The sequence below is a fragment of the Crocodylus siamensis genome, chromosome 1, assembly GCF_052110815.1.
Source record: "Crocodylus siamensis isolate JL-2025a chromosome 1, ASM5211081v1, whole genome shotgun sequence".
Classification (NCBI taxonomy): domain Eukaryota; kingdom Metazoa; phylum Chordata; order Crocodylia; family Crocodylidae; genus Crocodylus; species Crocodylus siamensis.
The window spans coordinates 360,758,909-360,780,696 of record NC_143395.1 but is presented as its reverse complement, the minus strand read 5'-3'; the positions used below and the strand labels follow the sequence as shown (position 1 = coordinate 360,780,696).

Here is a 21,788-nt window from a genome sequence, read left to right as displayed (position 1 = left end):
ATTTGTGAATTTGCAATTCGCAGTTTCAAATATTCGTGGTGCGCTGCGCCAACCCACACTCTCTCCCCATGCAGCACGATGACACTTTGTTACTGTGCTCTGCAAGTAAGGGGTGGTTCGAGAAATTTAAAAAGAGGCACAGACTACGTAATGTGAAGTTGATGAGGGAATCGGCATCAGCAGACCATGAAGAAGTATGGGATTATCCCCCACAAGCCCAAACAAGATTTCAATGCAGGTGTCGCAGTACAGTATTCGCGGATTTCTCCATTCGCAGGGATATCTAAAACGTATTCCCCATGAATGGCAAGAGTCTCCTGTATACACTAACTCATTCAGAGAGTCATGAGCTTTCATGGGCTACAGGCAGCATGATGAAGTAGGCTGCCACCTACAATGGCTTAGCTTGTCCATCTCTAGATAGAATGTGTTAGTTTGTAAGGTGCCACACTTCTCTCCCTTGTCCCTTAGTAGAAGAGGGCTAAGCTTCCAGGTGTTAGCTTTCATTTATCACAGGGTAGGTTCTTGCCAATGAGCAGTTACTATGGAGGAGATGACCTATGTGAAATCCCTGCTCCCTTTTACTTAACAGGAGTTTGTGTGCCCAGGCTCAAATTCACTCCCTCATTTAAAAAGACTCTGTATTAATTCAGCATAGGGGTTTTTTTTGTATGTAGTAACATAAACTGCCATAATAATCTAATTAGGATTCTGTTACACTAATGAGAAGTACTCCTGCCAGAATCAATATGTTGTAGTCATTTGTTACATGAATGTGTAACATATTAGGAAAGTCATGACCTCACGTCTTTCAACCAAAAGCAAAAAAATGAGTAGAAAACCCTTAGTGATGACAGATGAAAATAGAGTTTACACAGGTGTTAGCATGCCACAGAACATGTTGAAGTCAAGATTTTGATCTTGTATATTTTACATTTTTCAGTTTATTCAGCTTGAGGAAAGGTAGGATAACTGAAGGACTTATAGTGTTACTTAATATTTTTTATTAATTTTGTTTTATGCAGCATGCTGGAGAAAATGTTTGAAAAATGCTTTCTGAAGTTTCACCTCAAACTTTTTAGACCCAGGTCCATAAGAAGAAATAGGTGTCTGAGTAGAAGACTGTAGTTCACAAACTCCTGCCTGACTGCTTAGGTGCCTGAGAGGCAGTAAGCCCCTGTTTTCACAAGACAAGTGCTATTGGCTGAGGTCCCTTTCAACCCTAATGTCCTGTGATTCTATATCAGGAACCCTGTGTATTTACTAGGAAAATATGACCTATTCTTTCTGCCCTGATGAAATTTGGGCAGAATATTAAAAGACGTATCTACCAGCAGAGATGATAAGAGGATTTAAGACCAGTTGATTGTTTGTTTGCTTAGGTGGATGCTGAAAACTTTATTAAAGGTGAGAGAGGAAAGTCCATATGCTATTCAAGGAGATATGACATTATTGAGTAATCTGATGGGACCTTTGCACATAATCTTATAAATTCACTTTGACTGAAAATAGTCAGTTAGATCTTGGACAAATGCTACCTGCTAGCTGTGTAGTGCTTTTCTCTTTAGAAACTTAACACATCACTAGTATTACCTATGTCAGGACCATTGTTAAGTCTTATCTACTGCCCATAAATTCAGGATAAGTCCATAGTCCTTTACACATACACTGAAAGGCACACTTCATTTTGAGACACCTTGATTTTGATGGTTTATTATTTCTTTCACATGGAGAATATCTAACTCCCATAGGAATATACAGGAAAATCTTCTTGCATAATTAGTGTGATAAGATGGAATATCATACATTAGTCCTTCACTCTACACCCTAGAGTACTGAGGGAATTGGCTGAGGTCATTGCGGGACCACTGGCACGGCTTTACGAGCACTTGTGGTGCTCTGGTGTGGTGCCAGAGGACTGGAAGAGGGCCAGTGTGGTTCCCATCTTCAAAAAGGGGTGGAAGGAGGACCCAGGAAACTATAGGTCAGTTAGTGTTACCTCAATCCTGGGTAAGCTTTTTGAGAAAATTATTCTGGCGCATATCCACGAGGGGCCAGCAGGGGAAATTATGCTTAGGGACAACCAACACGGGTTCATTAGTGGCAGGTCCTGTCAGACCAACCTGGTGGCCTTCTGTGACCAGATCACCAAATCCTTAGATGCAGGGGTAGTAGTGGACGTAGTCTTCCTGGACTTTCGGAAGGCCTTCAACACTGTCTCTCACCCTATTCTCATTAAGAAACTGGGGGACTGTGGAGTCGACACCCACACAGTCAATTGGGTCACCAACTGGCTGGAGGGCCGCACCCAGAGGGTGGTAGTGGACGGGTCATTTTCGACCTGGAAGGACGGTGGGCAGTGGAGTTCTGGAGAGCTCAGTCATCGGGCCCGCACTGTTCAACATCTTCATCAGTGACTTGGATGAGAGGGTAAAAAGCACCCTGTTCAAATTTGCTGATGATACTAAGATGTGGGGGGATGTGGGCACGCTAGAAGGGAGGAATAGGCTGCAATTGGACCTAGACAAGTTACAGGGGTGGGCGGATGAGAATAGGATGGGATTCAACACTGACAAGTGCAAAGTGATGCACCTGGGGAGGAGCAACCAGCACCATACCTATAGGTTAGGGAACTCCCTTCTTGTCAGTGCAGAGGCAGAAAAGGATCTAGGAGTCATTATTGACTCCGGGATGAACATGAGCTGGCAGTGTGGGGATGCAGTCAGGAAGGCCAACCGTACCTTGTCATGCATCCACAGATGCATCTCAAGCAGGTCCAAGGAGGTGATCCTCCCCCTCTATGCGGCACTGGTCAGGCTGCAGCTGGAGTACCGCGTCCAGTTCTGGGCACTGCACTTCAAGAGGGATGTAGACAACATGGAGAGGGTCCAGAGGAGGGCCACTCGCATGATCAGGGGGCAGCAGGGCAGGCCCTATGAGGAGAGGCTACGGGACCTGAACCTGTTCAGCCTCCACAAGAGAAGGCTGAGGGTGGGGATCTAGTGGCCTGTTACGAACTAGTCAGAGGGGACCAGCTGGCATTGGGGGAGTCCCTGTTCCCCCGAGCATGACCCGGAGTGACCAGGAATAACGGTCACAAGCTGGCAGAGGGTAGATTTAGGCTAGATATTAGGAGGCGCTACTTCACAATCAGGGCGGCTAGGATCTGGAACCAACTTCCAAGAGAAGTGGTGCTGGCTCCTACCCTGGGGGTCTTTAAGAGGAGGCTAGATGTACACCTTGCCAGGGTCGTTTAACCCCAGTAATCTTTCCTGCCATGGCAGGGGGCCAGACTTGATGATCTACTCAGGTCCCTTCCAACCCTAGAAACTGAAACTATGAAATTATATATGATCTTTCCCAGCAACCAAAGATATGGCCCTAATTTTAAAATATGCTCATGATAAAAGTTGTCATAGTGATTATAATAGTTAGTTTAGCACCTCCTGAATCATAACTGGGACAAAATCAGTGTATTTTAGTCTTCTTAGCAAATATATCACCAGTAGTGTACCTTTTAATGCTGGCTGAACAGGAGAAAATACATCTTTACATCTGTAATTAATCAGGCAAAATCTGGATTTTTTAAAATACTGTATTCTTTTATAGAAGGCATTCTTTTCTACTACAGTTATGTCCATTTTACATATATTGTTTGTTAATGGAAGGTCAAATGATCAAGCTAATTCTTTCCTTCTTTTGCACAACTCTTAAATGAGAAAAGGGTGTTACAAGCTGTCTCTTTGCACCTTAGCAGGATTCCCATCTTGTAGTTCAGACAATGATAGAAAACTAAATGTTAGGAAAGTCAAAGCCATAAGGAGGGTATGACTGCATACATCACCTTTACCTTCAACATCAGTTCTGCCCAAAAATGGCTGCAGTTAAACATATAGCTAACAGCTCTATTCCGCCCCCAGTTTCCCACCCCTGTCATTTCCCAGCAGTAAGTTTAGGCATTTACTCGCTAATTGTCTTGAATGAGTGCTGGTGAAGTCATTTGAAACTCTCTACCTCAGCTTTCCATTTGTAATACACTACGTGTAAATCTTTCCTACAACTCTCTCTCTCTCTCTCTCTCTCTATATATATATATATATACTGCAGTTCTGGCCCTTGCTCTTTTGTAGATATCATTTAACACAATTGTGCATGTGGATTTTATGTTGAGAGAGGCATGTAATCATGTTACTTCCAGTGGTTTTAGCAAATGTGCTGCACCTGGCATGTCTTGGGTGTTCCAGAGTGTTAGAGGTGCCGATTAAAGGCTTTACAAAATTTTTTGTCAGTGATTTGTCACCATATACAATGAGGGAGAGGTTCACGCATTTACATTCTGGAGATGTGAACTGAAGAAATCCTGTGAGGAATGCATCTGTCTTTGTGTTACCTCCCCAGAAAGGAGGAGGGAATATAATTTTGGAAAACACAAGTGAGCAAATATATTGAATCAAGTAGAGGCTCCTTAGTACCTGTTGGAAGCTGGGCTTGGAAGTCAAAAGCCTAATAAATCAGTATTTCTTGTCAGTTTTCTTTTCTTCTCTTTTAAGAATAATTATTTTGTTAAAATGTTGCTGTTACTTACATTAAGAGGAAGAGATTTGAAATTTTTTGATTTTAGAAGGAGCAGAGATTAGCCCAGCAAGTGCATTTGTAGGTGATATTTCCCTGTGTGGGGGTGTAGGTTGTAGGTTGTGTTGATCTAAGGACATAGGCAGACAAGGTTCTTTGGGTGATCTGATATCTTTTATTAGACCAATATAAAATATATTAGTTATATCTATATAAATATATAATATATATATTAACTATATATATTAGACCACTTCAGTTGGTCTAGTAAAAGATATCAGATTCACCCAAAGAACCTTGTCTGCCCTTTCCCTGCGTAGAAATGCATCTCTTCTGGAAGCCAGCAGTTCCTCTACCATCCTTCATTAAGGACTGGCTTTTAATACATGTGAGGATTGCAGAGGAGCTGCTCTGGCAGCCATTTCTAGTGTGGGAGGCATGGAGACATCTCATTCTCCCCAGCAATTTTAATGAAGTTACCCAGATAAAAAACCAAACCGCTATATAGAAGTAAGTACTCTCTCTAGCACCTTACTGTGATGAACAAAAATATTTAATCTAGAAAGGGTGACAGGTGATGGCTACAATAGATAAGTCAGTCTACATCAGGAATGCATCTCAGTCTGCATTAAAAAGTAACCAAAAAAAAAAAAAAGGAATCCTTCACACTTAATTAAAAGCTGTCCTCATTGATCATGAAAAGGCAATCACTCATCTTTTGCTTTTCCAGCCAAGAGCTAGATGTATCTTCATACTCAGGAGATTTTGTATAAGAAGTCTGAGCAAAGGTTTTTTGGCCAAGCTATCAAGATTTCCTTTTATCTATTGTTAAATCCCAATTATTGTGCCCACTCTTTGTTGGAAAGGCAGTAGAATATAAGACCCTGGTTTTCTTTGATAAAAAAATCCCCAATTTTCAGTATATCATTCCAGTGAATCAGTTGCTGCAAGTTTTTTAAATAACCTCATTGTTTACCTAAAAACTGGGAAATGAAAGAAAAGATCTGAGCTTGCAAGCATGGTGTATGTAGTCCCAAACAAAAATATCTGCTAAAAACAAAGTGTCGGGGTTGAGAGCATATATCAACTATTTTAGATAAAATTATATAGTAGTGTTATTGTTATCCCAAACTGATCATTATAAACCTAAGTACATGGAGCTTAAACTCAGGAGAAATCCAACCATGTTAAGATATAGAAATACACTGAAACAACCTTGATTTTACTTTATAGTGATACCAGGCAATAAACGCATAATTTTAATTTAAACAGTTTCAATACTTATGGTTCCAAAATAGATTAAATTTATTTTGACATTTGATTTGCTTGTAAATTTTCAGAAAAATCATTCTGTACTTAAAAAAAAAAAAGGAAGTGCTGTAATTTTGAGGACACACCAACTTTTCATATGTGAAAAAGGCAATGGACAGATGTTACTGCTGTAGTGCTACAGGGGCATGCTGCCTATAGCACAACAAAAATGGGAGATCCACCACTAAAACATCCCTCTTTCAAAGAATAAATGTTTGTATTGGAAGCTTTTGTAATACCATATGTAACATCTGTCTAGTTCCATCTGGCACTACAGGGGTCCCCCCTCAGACCCTCCAACTTCCCCTAATTCTCTGTTTTCTCTTCCCCCTTTCCAACCCTCCAGTCCTTCTCCCTTTCTCTCTTTGAGGCCTCCTATTTCAACTGTCAAAAACATTTCAACTGTTACATCTGTTTTCATGCATAATGATAGAGCAGTCATGCAAATGTAATAGTAAAAGACATCTTTCCATCTCAGATGATGTGAGCACCAGACCAGTTCAGATACCATTGACCTATGTGAGTGGCTTGGAAGTCCAAATCAGGATTCTTAGTCTTTGCTATAGGTAGCACAGATGTAAGTAATAGAACCAGAGGATAAAGCTGAAGCATTTTTATCACTCTGAGGGGCTTTTACATTTCCCTTTTCATTTCCTTCTTTCTCAGCTTCTTCAGCTACTTGGGTTCCACAGTGTGGCACAGTTCTCAAATGCAAGCTGTGGCTAGCACCATCTTCCTGGCTTGTAGCGTTGATACTGAAAACCTCATGTCCTTCATGCAAACATTTATAATACAAATCTTGCTCAATCGCCTGGTTTTAGAGCATCCGCACATTCTCCATAATTTAAATGGCATCTTCTGAGTGATCAAACTAGTAGAGATGCTCCTGCTTGAGGACACAAAATGTTTGAAAGGCTAGAACTGTGTGAGAAGTAAGGTTTTTTGAAAATATCCTTTAAGGGACTAATAAAAAATGGGAGAGATGTTAGACAAGCTCAGATCTGAAGAAGGGCACCTTGTGCCCAAAAGCTTGGCTAATATCTCTCCCAGCTATACAGCTGGTCCAGTAAAAGGTATCACCAAAAAACCTTGCTTCTCTTATTTAATCGACTACCATAACTACGGACCTACTAGAACTGTGAGACACATGGAGGTTCAGGGCCCACATCAGCCTCTTAATTTAATTGGTGATTTTGTTTCTACAGGCACATGGAATCATAATAGAGAATGTCAATTCCGCTTTTTATGTGTATGACACCATAAAGTACTGCCCAAACCAAGAGAAATAAAATGGAAATGTAAATTTGTTTCTAGATAATCTGTCACCGATTTATAAACAAACTGAGACAATACACAAAATATTGGTGTGCCCTAGATATCATGGAATTAGTGGTCATGTTGGAAATCAGTCCTTTTAGCAGGACATTTTAAAAGAAAAATTCCAAATTCTTTTCCATTTTCCTCTGACCTTTACCTCATAGCTAAAACTCAGGACTGCTTTACTGAATTCATCTATTGTTTCACTTAGCTGTGATACTCACAGCATGCTATATGAAGTCTTGACAGTAATGAATAAAGCTTTTCACTTGCATATAGTTATATGCACATAAAGAAATGGCATGTTTCTTTTTTGCCCCTCCTTGTAAGTCCCTCCATTTATTCCCCACCTCCTTCATTTCAACCCACACAACCCTTTTTCCCTTTTAACTTTCAAAGATGCCCACAGTTTAAGCCCTACCCTCTCTCTAATTTTATTACAAGGTCAAATTCTGTCATTGCTCCACAAGTGATACCAGGCTACAATAGCCAAATTCTCCATTTTTAAACTAAAGGCAAACTAAGCACTGGAATGTAGTATATATGGAAATCAGACTATTTTTAAATCTGGATAAATCTATTACGTTCTTGATAGGTCCTCTTACATTAGGTTAACCCTAAGTTACTCAAAATAAAACCTAAATTAAATAATCTATCCCAAAGCATTTCACCTTTATTCATTCTAATCACTCCAAATTATTTTATTTCACAGAGAACTAACATGGTATTAATTTAATACATATGCTAAATATATGATAAATATAAATGGAAAATTCCACTCTGTATATAAAAATGTCTCTCATCAAAATGTTCAGCTGCACCTCAGTAGTACCAGTATTTTTTCGTTTTGTGTGCATGGCTGGTATTTATTAAAATGTGCAATTATGTGACCAAGTAGCAGTTCGTGGGCATGAAATATGCACCTGTGTTGCTGTTATATACTATACTAGCGTTTTGAGTATTCAAAGTATGCAAAACAAAAACACCTGATAATTAAATGCAGATAATTTAGTAAGAAGGACAACTTACTCCCTCATACTCATTTTCTAAAATTTCTTTTAAAGACTAGTTATAATGTTCTGCTACACTGTGATATCAAAGGCAATAAATCACTCTGCTCTTCAAAATAAAAGCATTACTATTGCCACATTCTATTACCAATAGGAATATCAGTGTTAAGGAAATCTTTTTTAATAGAATTACTACACATTATGAGATCTGCAGCTCTTAGAGACAAAAAAAGTACTTTATAGCTTGGTTTTAATTTCATAATCATGAACAACTCAATTGCACACACTTCCTTTGTTTCATAAAACTCTCCTGAATAGAAAGCTCAAAAAGGCTGTCTTTCCATATAATCTTCACTTAGTAAAAACCATTCAATAGTTAAAAAACTAGGAGAATATAAAGTATAGTATGAAAATCACTGGCTACAGCTAAACAACTTTATAAAGCTTCGTTTGGTATCTTTTTTGGGGGGGAGGGTGTCCAAAAATGGGCCCAGAAGGACCAAAACGCACAGAATTTCCCATATTTTTGTTCCTTTTTAAAGAACATTATTTGTGTTGTATCTTGCAAGGCCTGCATTCATTTTTTTAACTCAACTTAGCAATTTTTGTTTACCTAGTAACTTTGATATATTTGGGAACTGACCAAATGATTCCCAAAGGATTGTGTATTTTAACCTAGGATGCCTCTCTTCCAGCAGATAGTGTATTTTTTTAAAATTGGGTTAAAACACACAGTTGTGTTCCTAAGCATCTATTTTTAGTATGCAAATATTAATTTAATGTAGTGTATCAGATTACAGCTTGATTTTACACTATTGACAAGGTTCACAGAGGGTGTGTTGTACCTTTATGAACTGTAAGAATGAAGAATTATTTTTTGAATAGTTGCCAAGACACTGTTGTTAGGACACATGTTTTCAGTTAAAAAATATGTGTGGAATTCATGCCAGTGTCAAATGTGGCACACACTGAAATCAGGAATTAAACTGTTCCACAGCTCTGATGGAAACCCTGATAGTGCCACTCAACTTATTCCTGGATGAGCAGTAAAATGTAATATATTCAAAACAATGCATACATTTAATAGTAGAATAGATGTAGCATAAACATCTGGGAGAGAAACAACCATTCATAAAACCTAGATCAGTGTTCTATACACATCCATGGCATTAAGTTATGTTTCAAATAATAATATTAACTTACAGAAGATTAACCTAAAGTCAAGGCATAAAGTAAAAATGGATTCATTCTGTGACTCCAGGAATTGGTAATAGGAGAGTTGTCCTTCTATCTCAAATAGTTCACGTAGCTGAATACAGCACCAGTCATAAGTGACTCTAGTTATGACCATCTGACAGTTGTTTGGTGAGCTCTGTGTGCAGGGAGTTGATGGGCAAAGTCCAGCCACAATAGACAGGTATTCGTATAAGAAAAACCATTAATGCCGTCCTTGTCTTTATTGGTAATGTTATCAGGGAAGCCAAGGATTAAACACACATGTGACTTGAACCAACTGTTTGCTTAAAGAGAAGGTTCAGGTACACTGGAAGAGTTTATTGCCACTGCTTGTGGTGCTATGAGAAAGAGGCATTCAGCCTGCAGGACTGTGACAATGCTGGCACCTTTTACGAGAGAAATGAGCTGTAGGAAGTACTAATATGTGTTATGCCTTAGTCAGATTGGTGCAGACTGTGAGTAGTTTTGCCTTCCTCTGTAGTGGGGCATGTAGCCCATCTCCTGAGCTCTCTCGAGCGTATTTTAACAAGCGTATTTTAACAACCTTCATAGCACGAGGACAATGGCCACTGTTCTCCCTGTGCTTTACCTATGGCAGGTTAGGGTGCTGTTTCTAATGGTTGCATCAGGGTTGACTGTGTAGTTTTATTAATAGGTTAGTCAATGGTTTTGTACAGAGTGGTTTGGATAGGGATGATCCTGCCTCAGGCAGGGGGTGGAATAGGGAGGGCCTTTCCAGCCCCACCGCTCTACGATTCTATGAGATGTATACCAAGCTTCACCTCTGCCAATGAACAACCAGGATGCCATAACTTTATAATTTAAGATGACAGTTTAGCCTGACTACATTAGGATCTTAAAATGTTATAATTATACTAGTCAATTACCTGTAAAGAATGAAGGGGGTGGGGAATTGATTGCTGTCACCTCTGTGCTGCTGCAGCTCTGCCTCTGTCTCCCCCCGCACCAGTCTGGCTCCATGTGTGCACCGCCCCTAGTCTTCTGCTGGCCTTGCCCCCCCTGCTCTGTCCCTCCAGTGCCTGCTGCTTGTAAAGTGCGCTTTGGTTTTTTTTCCACTTTGCATCTGTTGGCAGGGGGGGAGTGAGGCCGCACTGTGATGCCAGCACTCCAGTTTAGGACTGGGTCTGCTCCCTTCCCCCTTCCTCCTCTCCCCTTGCTGCTTCAGGACTGGGCCAGTTTCCCCCACTGTGCCCCCTCTCCCTATCCCAGCCGGCTTTTGTTGAGGTCCAGTGCCGGCGCCGCTTGCAGGAAGCTGCTGGCCTCAGCTCCCCCACGCTCCATCCGGTCCTTGGCGCTGCTTCACCATCATGGCAGCTCTCCACTGCACGGTCTCCTGTCAAGCACTTGGAGCACTCTGATTGTCTGTTTCAGTCAGCCAGTCAGAGTGCGAATAAAGTGTTATGGACAGACAGATAAAGGCTTTTATAATATTAGAATTTTAAATATATAATTTAGTAATTATATTTTAAATGCATTCTTTTATAGTGTATTCAAGCCTCAAGACTTCTCCCTGTTTGATGAGGTTCAAGTCTGATCTTCCTTCTCTTGGAGCTCTATTTTATATGTTTTGCCAGAATGCCTCTCTTGGATTCAGTCTGGGTCCCCTGCTCCTGACCAGAAGGCAACAGATTATCAGGATAACCATAGAATTCATGCTGGCTCTAAAATCCAGTGATATTTAAAGCTTTCTCTGTTTTAAATTTGACAGATAACCATCGAGAGAGACAGTGGTTTGGATGTAAGCTCCCCTAAGCATGGAAAGATAGATCTAGACAACATGCCTCATGTTGGTGGGAATACCTGGGCTGGTGGAACAGGTTTGCTCTCATTTTCTTTTCATGATGTACCATGTGTCATTGAAGGATGTCCCAAATACGTTCTCTGAGAGTTAAAGATTTCAAAACTGTGTTGACTGTGAAATTAATTTCCTAGTGGAAACTATTTAAATCCAATGCATTGTGGGGAAGATGAAAAATTTCTGCTCATGCCCAAGACTAGACCAGGACGCACACAAATATCTTTATTTCATACATGTTTTAAACCATTTGTTTTTTCTCTGTTAATATTTTGGTAATGCGGTGTCCCCTAATTTTAAATGACATGAAAGGACGCAGAAAATATAGTAGTATAAATCTCAGGTGCACAGTCAGCCAACAAACTCTGGAGAAATAAAATCCTAATTCCTTTAGAGTTACAAGAATCAATGGCTATAAGGGCTAATAGCCGTGAGGATTTGTGTAGGACTTAAGTGAAGGAAAGGTCCATTCCCACGGGGGTAAATTTCATCACTGATGCAAACAAAACCTGGATGTGAGCAGTGTAAATCAGAAATATAAAACTATAACTGTTCTTTACTTGGCATTTCTTCACTTTAGAAAGCATGCAAGTGTTTCTTCACTTTAGAAAGCATGCAAGTGTTTGCATGTAAAGTATTTTCCAAGGGACTTGAGGATATTTTTTTAATGGTATGCACTGGGGTGACACTAGAGGCTGTAAAAAAGGAAAATAAACACTATGTCATAATCATCATCAAATATGCATTTTTGATTTTTATACTGACTGTTCCAGGTGGGAGAGACACAGCGGGGCTGGGCGGCAAAGGTGGGCCCTATCGACTGGATGCTGGTCACAAGGTTTACCAGATATCTCAAGCTGAGAAAGATGCTGTTCCGGAGGAGGTGAAGAGAGCTGCGAGGGAAATGGGTGAAAAGGCTTTTAAACAGAGGTTAACATTCAGTTTTGACTTCTTTTTCTTCCCTCACCCAAGAAGTTCAGTTGTATAGCATTATGACAATAAATAACTAAAGTTATTCTGATAAAATTACAATACTTGATAACTGCTCCCTAATCACCACTGTTTACAATTGTACATCAACACTAATTAACACCTTAGGACAGTTGTTCTCAACCTGTGGGGTGCATGTAGTCCAATCAACATACTGTTGCAGCCCATGTGACATCCTCTTTTTTTTTTTAAAGTAAAGATTGCCACCCGCAGTAGATTAGTCAAAGAGAAAAACTTTGGAAATGTGGATTCCCTCTTGCAGGCTGGCAGAGATCCAGCCTGCAAGGGCTGCTTGGGGCTGGGGGAAGTGGGAGGAGGGTGATCGGAGGCAGGGGGTACCATGTTCATGTGCACATGCACATGGCATGTGCAGCTCCCACATCTTCCTCCAGGTAAGTCTGTGCATGGGGCCTGGGGTGAGGATAGATTGAGGCCAGAGAGAGGGAAGGAGTACAGTAGAATAGGGCAGGGCAGGACAGGGTAGGGCAGGGTTGGGACTGGAGGCGTTGCCCAGCCAGGAGCAGGACAAAGCCACAGGCAGCTCGTCCAGGGGGCAGCAGGGAGGGAGGCATGGAGGTAGGGGGGACACTTGCCTCCCAGATTTGTGCGTGGGGCAAGAGAGGATGCAAGCTGCTTGCTGTGAGCTCAGAGCTCCCCACCCTGCTGCCTTCCCCCCAGGGGCCTCCACGACAGGGCAGGGAGACTTTGTGCCACTGCTGGGGGCCCCACGCTAGCCACACCACCATAGCGAGGCACCCCCTACCCGCCTGGCAGCAGCAGGGGGCACAACTCCACACTGGCACTACCGCCATGGGGGCAGGGGGTACCTTGCTATGAAGAAATGGGACCCACCTGAAGAAGAGAGGAAAGAGTGTCTTCACAGACAGGCTCATTAACCTAGTGAGGAGGGCTTTAAATTAGGTTTACGAGGGAATGAAGAATAAAGTCAGGGAAGTGGATGACTTGGAGAAAACATAATCAGAAAAGGGCAATAGGGGATGTCTTCTCATTCTTCCGGAGAAAATAAGGCCATTAGCTAGTTAGCTCAGGTGTCTGTACGTGAATGCACAGAGCCTGGAAAACAAGCATGAAGAATTGGATATCCCCACACAGTCACAGAACTATGGTATGATTGAAATAACAGAGACCTGGTGGGATAGCTCACTTGACTGAACCACTATCGTGGATGGGTATAAATTGTTCAGAAAGGACAGGAAGATGAAAAGAGGAGGAAGAGTTGTGCTTTATGTAAAAGAATTGTATGATTGCTTCAATATGAAACTGGAGATAGGCCTGTTGAAAGCTCTGGGTTAGGGTCAGAGGGGAGAGCAACAAGGGTAGCATAGTAGGTGTCTGCTATAGACCACCAGACCAAGAAGATGAGCCTGTTCTTCCAACAGCTAGTGACAGTATGCCAAGCACAGGCCTTGTTTCTAATGGGGGACTTCTGTCACCCTGACATCTGCTAGGAGAGCATTACAGCAGTGTTCAGGCAATCCAGGAGGTTTTTTGGAGAGTGGAAAGTGCAACTTTCTGGTGCAAGTGTTGGAGAGGTCAATTAGGGGCTTGCTTTTCTTGATCTGCTGCTCACAAACAGGGAAGAATTAGTGGGGAATGTTAGAAGTGGATGGTAACTTGGGCAGCAGTGACTATGAGATGATTGAGTTCAGGATCCTGAGGAAAGGAAGGAGAGCAGCAGAGTAAGGATCCTGGGAAGCCAGTCTGAGGGAGAAAGGAGTCCAGGAGAGCTGGTTGTATTTTAAAGAAATATTACTGAGGGCTCAGAAATGAACCATCCCAGTGCTCAGGAAGACTAGCAACTGTGGCAGTAGACCAGCTTGGCTTAGCAAGCAACTCTTCAGTGAGCTAAAACACAAAAAAAAAGCTTACAAGTGGAAACTTGAACAAACAACTAGGGAAAAATAGAAGAGTGTTGCTTGAGCATGCAGGGATGAAATCAGGAAGGTCAAAGCACAATTGGAGTTGCAGTTAGCAAAGAACTTGAAAGCTAAAAGAAAGGTTTCTACAAGTATGTGAGCAACAAGGGGAAGATCAGGGGAAGTGTGGGTCCCTGAGACTGAAGTACTCAATTCCTTTTTTACCTCACTCTCAACAGGCATGCTCAGTTCCCAGACTACTGCACTTGGCATCAGTTTTGGGAGGAGCTGTAAACAGTAGCAAAAGAACAGTTTAGAGAGTATTTAGAGAAGCTGGACAGGTATAAGTCTATGGGGCTGGACGCAGTGCACCTGAAGGTGTTGAGGGAGTCAACCCATGTGATTGCAGAGCCACAAGCTATTATCTTTGAAAACTCGTGACAGTCAAGAGAGGTCTTGCACAATTGGAAAAGGGCAAATATAGCACCCATCTTTAAGAAAGAGAGGGAGAAGGATCTGGGGGACTACAGACCTTACCACAACCCTGGAAAAATCATGAAGCAGGTCCTCAAGGAATCCATTTCTGAGCATTGAAGAAGCAGGTGATTAGGAATAGTCGGCATGGATTCACCAGGGGCAAGTCATGCCTGGCCAACCTGAGTGCCTTCTATGATCAGATGACTGATTCTGTGGATGTGAGGAGACCAGTGGATGTGATGTACCTTGATTTTGGCAAGTCTTTTGATACAGTCTCCCACAGCATTCTTGCAGGCAAGCTAAGGAAGTACATGCTCGATGAATGGATTGTCAGGTGGATAGAAAACTGTTCAGAGGGTAGTAATCAATGGCTTGATGTCTAGTTGGCAGCCAGTATCAAGTGGAGTGCCCCAGCAAGTTTACAGATGATAACAAGCTGGGGAGAGTAGTAGATATGCGAGAAGTTAGGGCTAGGATTCAGAGACCTAGACAAATTGGAGGATTGGACCAAAAGAAATTTCATGAGGTTCAATAAGGACAAGTACAAAGTCCTGCACTTAGGATGGAACAATTCCATGCAGCTGGGGTGAAGGCTGGGGGCTGACTGGCTAAGCAGCAGTTCTGCGGCAAATGACCTCTGGGGGTTACAGTGAACGATAAGCTGAATATGAGCCAACAGTGTGCCCTTGTTGCCAAGAAGGCTAATAACATACTGGGCTGCATTAGTAGGAGAGTTGCCAGCACATTGAAGGAAGTGATTATTCCCTTCTGTTTGGTACTGGTGAGGCCACATCTAGAGTACTGTATCCAGTTTTGAGCCCCCCAATACAGAAAGGGTATAGACAAATTGGAGAGTCCAGCGGAGAGCAACAAAAATGGTTAGGGGGCTGGGGCACATGACTTATAATAAGACACTGAAAGAACTGGGTTTATTTCATCTGGAGAAAAGACAGGGGACCGAGATTTATTAGCAGCCTTCAACTACATGAAGGGTGGTTCCAAAAAGGATGGAGCTAGACTGTTCTCAGTGGTAGCAGATGACAAAACAAGGAGCGATGGTTTCAAGTTGCAGCAAGGGAAGTTTAGATTAGATATTAGGAAAAACTTTATCACTAAGATGGTAGTAAATCACTGAAACAGTTTACCCAGAGAGGTTGTGGAATCTCCACCCTTGGATATTTTTAAGAGCTGGCTAAACAAAGCCTTGGCTGGGGTGATCTACTTTGGGGTGGTCCTACTTTGAGCAGGGGACTGAACTAGATGACCTCCTGAGGTCCTTTCCAACCTTAATTTTCTATGAATCTATGATTATGTGTAGAAGTGTGCCACCCTTATGCTATAGAATCTGAACATCTGCATACATGACATCTTCTCAACAATTTATACATTTCTAAACTGGATTTGCACCGACATCTGCCAGGGGTAATATAGCCTATTTTGGACCTAAGAAGCCATGTTTATCCCATACATTGTTACGCGCTGGTACTTAGTAGGAACTAATAGGGAAAAGTTGGGATCTCCTGCACAGCCCAAGAAAAGTTGAAGGTCTTACACCAGAATTTCCCCAACTTTCAGGGTTTATACTAGGGCTGCCCGATTCGGTGGCTGAATCTCCAAATTGAATCAGGAGACCTTTTAATCTCTCTGAATCAAATTGGAACTCTCCAAATCGATTCAGAGAGATTCAGAAAGATTCGATGATTAGGACATAGACACAGCTTTAAATGTTTTTTCCACATACCTCAAGGTACCAGGCGGCTTGTGAATGCTGCAATGGTGGGACAGATGAAGCATAACAGAGGAGTGCAGGGGAGTCCCCAGCGCGCTTGGCGGCAGGCCCAGAAGTGGACCAGAAGCATATGCGGTCCACTTCCGAGTCCACTGGGGAGCACGGCCCCCCGTGCCCTTCTGGCTCGGTGACTGGTGCTTCCTGGGCCTGGGGGGTACACCTGGGGTACTCCCGCGTGCTTGGCAGCGGACCCAGAAGTGGACTGGAAGTACTTCTGGTCCACTTCTGGGTTCACCACCAAGCATGTGGGGGAGACCCGGACGCTCCTGTGGGATGCTCCATTCTCCCCACCATTGCAGCATTCATGAGCCGCACCTGGTTCCTCAAGGTATGTAAAAAAAATGACATTTAAAGCTGCGTCTATGTCCGAATCACTGATTCTCCAAATCAGCATCGAATCTTCAGATTCGGATTCAGCCAACTCGAATCAGGAACAGTGATCCAAATCAATTAATTGAATCACTGTCCTGATTCAGGCCGAATCCAAATCGGATACGGCCTGTTTCGCACACTCCTAGTTTATACGTCATTGCCACTCACATGCACTCTCATGCCCCCCACATACACTTCACCTGCCAATTTCTGCTGATTCCCCGCACTGCTGCCAGTTCCCTTGCCACCACTTTCTCCCACTACTAACAGTTCCCACTTTAGCCTCTTCTCTCAGTTATTGTACAATCCCCTTGTGTCCTCTGACAGGAACATGCTCTATAGTTTGGGAGATGCTGCCATAGACTGAGGAGAAAGTGAAGTAAATTGCAGAATATATCATCTGCTTATATGTAATTATTTGCATGGACTACTTAATTATAGTGTAGTCTTCTTGGCAGTTCTGAGTGGGAGGGTAGGATTTAAAATTATAACTTTCTGGGCTGGATATTACTGGTTGTAGAGAACATTTGCAGTCACTTGCATTATCAATAGAAGAAAAGTTTTCTCGACTTATTCTTCTATTTCATGTCTCAGATTCCAGCCTGCAGAGTCTCTTGAGACATGACACCTTGTCAGAGAATTTTTCTGAATCTGAAACATTCTAGTATATTATTTCCAGATTTCATCCTAATTAAAATAAAACATGGTCCATTTTATGTGGTGTCATCATGCATGCCTGTAAGCGAAATATTTTAAGCTGTCATTGAAGACTGAAGTACCTCTGGTATTATTTAGATTTTTGTGCAGGACCTCTGGTATTATTTAGATTTTTATTGCTTTTTTTTTTATATTCAGGACTAAAATTTGTGTTTTTCTTATCAATATTGCTATGCAATTTAGGGACTTTTTTCTCTAGCAAAAACATCATTTATACAGCTGTTCTCTCTGCAGACATCAAACTAAGACTGCTGTCTGCTGATTATATCATTTTTAATATAGATAACATTCACTTTGGCATTTGAGACAATCTTTAGCAAATCTGTGTAGTGACCTGTGAGTTAATCAGAACAGTGTTAAAATGTTATTCCTGATAGATACTATGTTTGTTTGTTTTTTTAAATCAACAGCCTTCTTAGGTAACTTTCATAGTGGACACAAGATCCTGAGTCCTTCCTTTTTCATGTCTTTGTGACAAGGCATTGAGCAGAATTCAGAGATTTCATTAGTATCTGACAGGCCGAGGCACCATGAACGCTTCTGCTACGGCCTCAAAATTACAGCCTCTTGGGCTGTCAACTGTGCCACCCCAGCCCATGGCTGCTGTAGTAAAACTGCATATATGATTTTTAGTTTAAGAGTTAAGAGGTTATTTTCTATATGGCATGAAGGTATTAAATTTAGATACCTGGAATCACCAAAGTGAATGCCAGTACACAGTGGTAAAAGTTGTTGCTTCCTAGATAGGTTGCTTCAATATTCTTCTGTTATGGTATCTATGCTTAATTCAATGTAAAAAAACATGATAGCTGTGGAGAAAACAAGGGTGGGATCTCATGCTCAGCTCCCACAATGAGAGTCTTTCTATTGCTTTTGCGTAGAGTTGGATCCAGTCCTAACAACTGTCATATTTCTGCTCCAAGGAAGTAACTTGTGATAGGGTATTAAGCTACATCTCATGTTATCTACACCTGCTGGTTTTGGTACCACTTTAATTATATCTTTAAAAAACAGATATTTAACATAGTGTGGACACAATTGTATAGAAGTGCTCATATTTAAAATTAGCAATAAACAAATATAGCTTACTTTACACTATACTTTTATACTAGTATCACTGCTTTCACCCTAACAATTACGCTACTAGAACTTTATTTGCTTTAGAAACAGATGTAGATAAAAGTATTATGAAACCTGTCTGTAGGTAAGACCTTCACTGAATGGTATATCAGAATTTGTGTAACTTAGGCCCCCTCCAATGGGGCTGGTCTTAAGGTAATTGCACAATTAACAATGTGCGTGCAGAGGGCAGGCTTACATATTTGTTCAAGACTTTCCCTTTGTTCTGAGGTTTCTTCATGTTCTACATGAAAGATAAAGATAGCCTTTAAAACAAACTAGTCAGTCATAGGAGAGAATTTCCAGGCACAACTTTACCTTGCCTTTGTGTTAAAGCAAGGTTACCCAGAATGTTTCTAAATATATGAAGCAATAACTGAACTAAAGCTGTTTGTAATTTTAACACAGCTTTCAAAGCATATGGTTTACAACCCAGTCACTAAAACAATAGTATCTGAGACTGCTAAAGTTGCGGCCTTTATGAACACAGGTAATTACATGACTTTTCCAAGTTTAATCAAAGCAGCTGCTGCTTTTTTGGGTTTTCTCAAAGTCTAGACACTGCCATTTTGGGTTGAAACATTATCAACAAACAAATTTACTCATTCTTTTGCTAGCATAAGATGTGCTTTTTCACCTGATTTGGTCTTAGCAGCTTGTCCTGTTTCTTGCTTCAGATTAAAGGAGATCAAGATGAGTGAATATGATGCATCTACTTATGAAAGGTTCTCTGGAGCGGTCCGACGGCAAGTTCAATCACTCCGAATCATTCTAGATAATCTGCAGGTAATGCTTTATTCATTGTCAAAGGGAAGCTATCAAATCACTGGATTAGGTCCTAAATGTTACCAGCTGATCTTTATCATTTTACAACTGTTGGATGGAAAATATCTTTGAAAGTCAATAGAACAAATCAGGTTCTTATGCATACTTAAGTTAAACACAGGCATGCTTTACTGCTTCAAAAGCAGCATTAAAGCGGCCTTATAGTCTAGTCAACTCAAAAGATGCTTGTTGCAATATTCCCACACAGCTGCCCCTAGATTTTTATTCAGGAGCATTATTTAATCCTATAGGAGAGAGTACCTTAGGGTATTGGTGGGATTGCATGGATCCCAGTCCCTTTTCCTGGCCTCTGTCTTACAGTGCCTCCTTGGCTCAAAAAGGATAATGTTTCGGACATTGGGAGGGTGTCTCTCAATCACTCATACTCACAGTTTTGCAGGTATGTGATTGTGCAGCATAATGCTCAACTATGGTCAGGTTTTTATGTTTTTAAACATGGATAGATTTAAAAATCAAAATAGCCGTTCTCTCTAACTTCTCCACTCGTGTTTGAACAATCTCCTTGTGTTCTAGTTCCTTGCTTTTCATTTTTTTTACTGATGGATTAGAAAAGGAGACTTTTACATAACATAAGAAGGGGAAGCCTGGATGATAGAGTCCAGTCATATTTTGTCATAAGTAACCGCATCATTTGATCTCATTCATAAATGTGTCCGTTCACATACGCCGAAGATACAAAGCTGTGACTTGGGGCCCCTCTACACATTATACTTAATTAATTAATAACTATGTTAATTGTGGCATAAATGGCAAAGATACTACACATGTGCCCATTTAAGGTGCCAAAAAAATGGCAAGCCAGACATACACACAATGTAGAGCATTTTTATGTCTGGTTTATATGGTGCCTTAAATTGAATGTGTGGCATGTTTGGGGCTCCCTCAGGGCTGGGATCAACAAAAACAAAAGCAGACCTTTTTAACAAATTCTTTGCCTCCATTTTTCTGAGCAGGAACCAGGGCTTCTCCCCCATTGGGATTCAGGACAGACTCAGGAGTGACTCTGCCAGGCCTAGAGTCAGGGAGGACCAAGTTAGGGAACTTCTGCATGTGGCTGGACATGTTCAAATCAGCAGGTCCAGATGGTCTCCACCCTAGGGTGCTGAGGGAATTGGTAGGGGTCATTGTGGGGCACTTGTGGTGCTCTGGCCAGGTGCCAGAAGTCTGGAAGAAGGCCAATGTGGTCTCCATTTTAAAAAAAGGGAGGAGGGAGGACCCAGGCAACTATAGGCCTGTTAGTCTTACTTCAGTCCTGGGGAAGCTCTTTGAGAAAATTATCCAGGAGCATATCTGTGAGGAACCAGTAGGGAGGAAGATGCTCAAGGGCAACCACCATGGGTTCATTTAGGGCAGGTCCTGTCAAACCAACCTGATAGCCTTCTACGATCAGGTCACAAAAGCACTGGACGCAGGTGTCGCGGTGGATGTAGTCTTTCTGGACTTCAGGAAGGCCTTTGACACTGTCACCCATCCATTCTCATTAAAAAGCATTGACGCCTACACAGTCAGATGAATCACAAATTGGGTAGGGGGCAGCAGGGCAGGCCCTATGAGGAGAGACTGCAGAACCTATTCAGCCTTCACAAGAGAAGGCTGAGAGGGGATCTAGTGGCCATCTATAAACTTACCGGGGGGACCAGAAGGGATTGGGTGAGACCCTGTTCCCTCGAGCACCTCTGGAAGTAACAAGGAATAACAGCCACAAGTTGATTGAGAGTAGGTTCAGGCTAGACATCAGGAGGCACAGTCAGGCTGGCCAGGATCTGGAACCACCTTCCAAGGGAAGTGGTGTTGGCTCCTACCTTAGGGGTCTTTAAAAGGAGGCTTGATAACTACCTAGCTGGGGTCATATGAGCTTAACCTTACTAGGGGTCATATGAGCCCACTATTCATTCCGGCCTAGGGCAGGGGGTCGAACTTGATGATCTGCTCAGGTCCCCTCTGACCCTACATCTATGAACAATCAGCTGATTGTCAGCCCCAAGACCATACCAGGTCATGCTGAGCTGTAGGCAACTTGCTTTTAACTTGCTGGTGCAGGGGGAGCCCAGGATCATATGGCAAGCAGAAAGGGCATGATTGGAATCTGATTCCTGATCCCAGAATTGTGACTCTTGCCATGCATGTGTGGCATGACAAGAACTGCAGTTGTTGGGATCAAGGCTCAGATTCCATGGCACTTTTAAATGAATATATGCCACAGGCCTTGGTTCCACATTTAATTGTTTTTAAATCTGAACTGCTGGGTTGGGCCTTTGCTTTTTAAGGAGGGGATCTAAATCCTCACTTCCCCAAATTTTGGTAATTATTCCCATCTCACGCAGGTATTCCATCAGAAG

At 41.9% G+C, this 21,788-nt stretch overlaps 1 protein-coding gene across 1 annotated transcript in view; it reads left to right on the top strand.

Annotated features, from left to right (window-relative positions):
• The window catches only part of VWA8 (von Willebrand factor A domain containing 8), a 321,202-nt gene that overhangs the window by 262,515 nt on the left and 36,899 nt on the right, over positions 1 to 21,788 (top strand). The window contains exons 38-40 of the mRNA XM_090050444.1: positions 11,176 to 11,284; positions 12,036 to 12,192; positions 19,281 to 19,389. Of these exons, the coding sequence (XP_089906570.1) occupies positions 11,176 to 11,284; positions 12,036 to 12,192; positions 19,281 to 19,389 (375 nt within the window). The remainder of the gene's footprint in view (positions 1 to 11,175; positions 11,285 to 12,035; positions 12,193 to 19,280; positions 19,390 to 21,788) is intronic.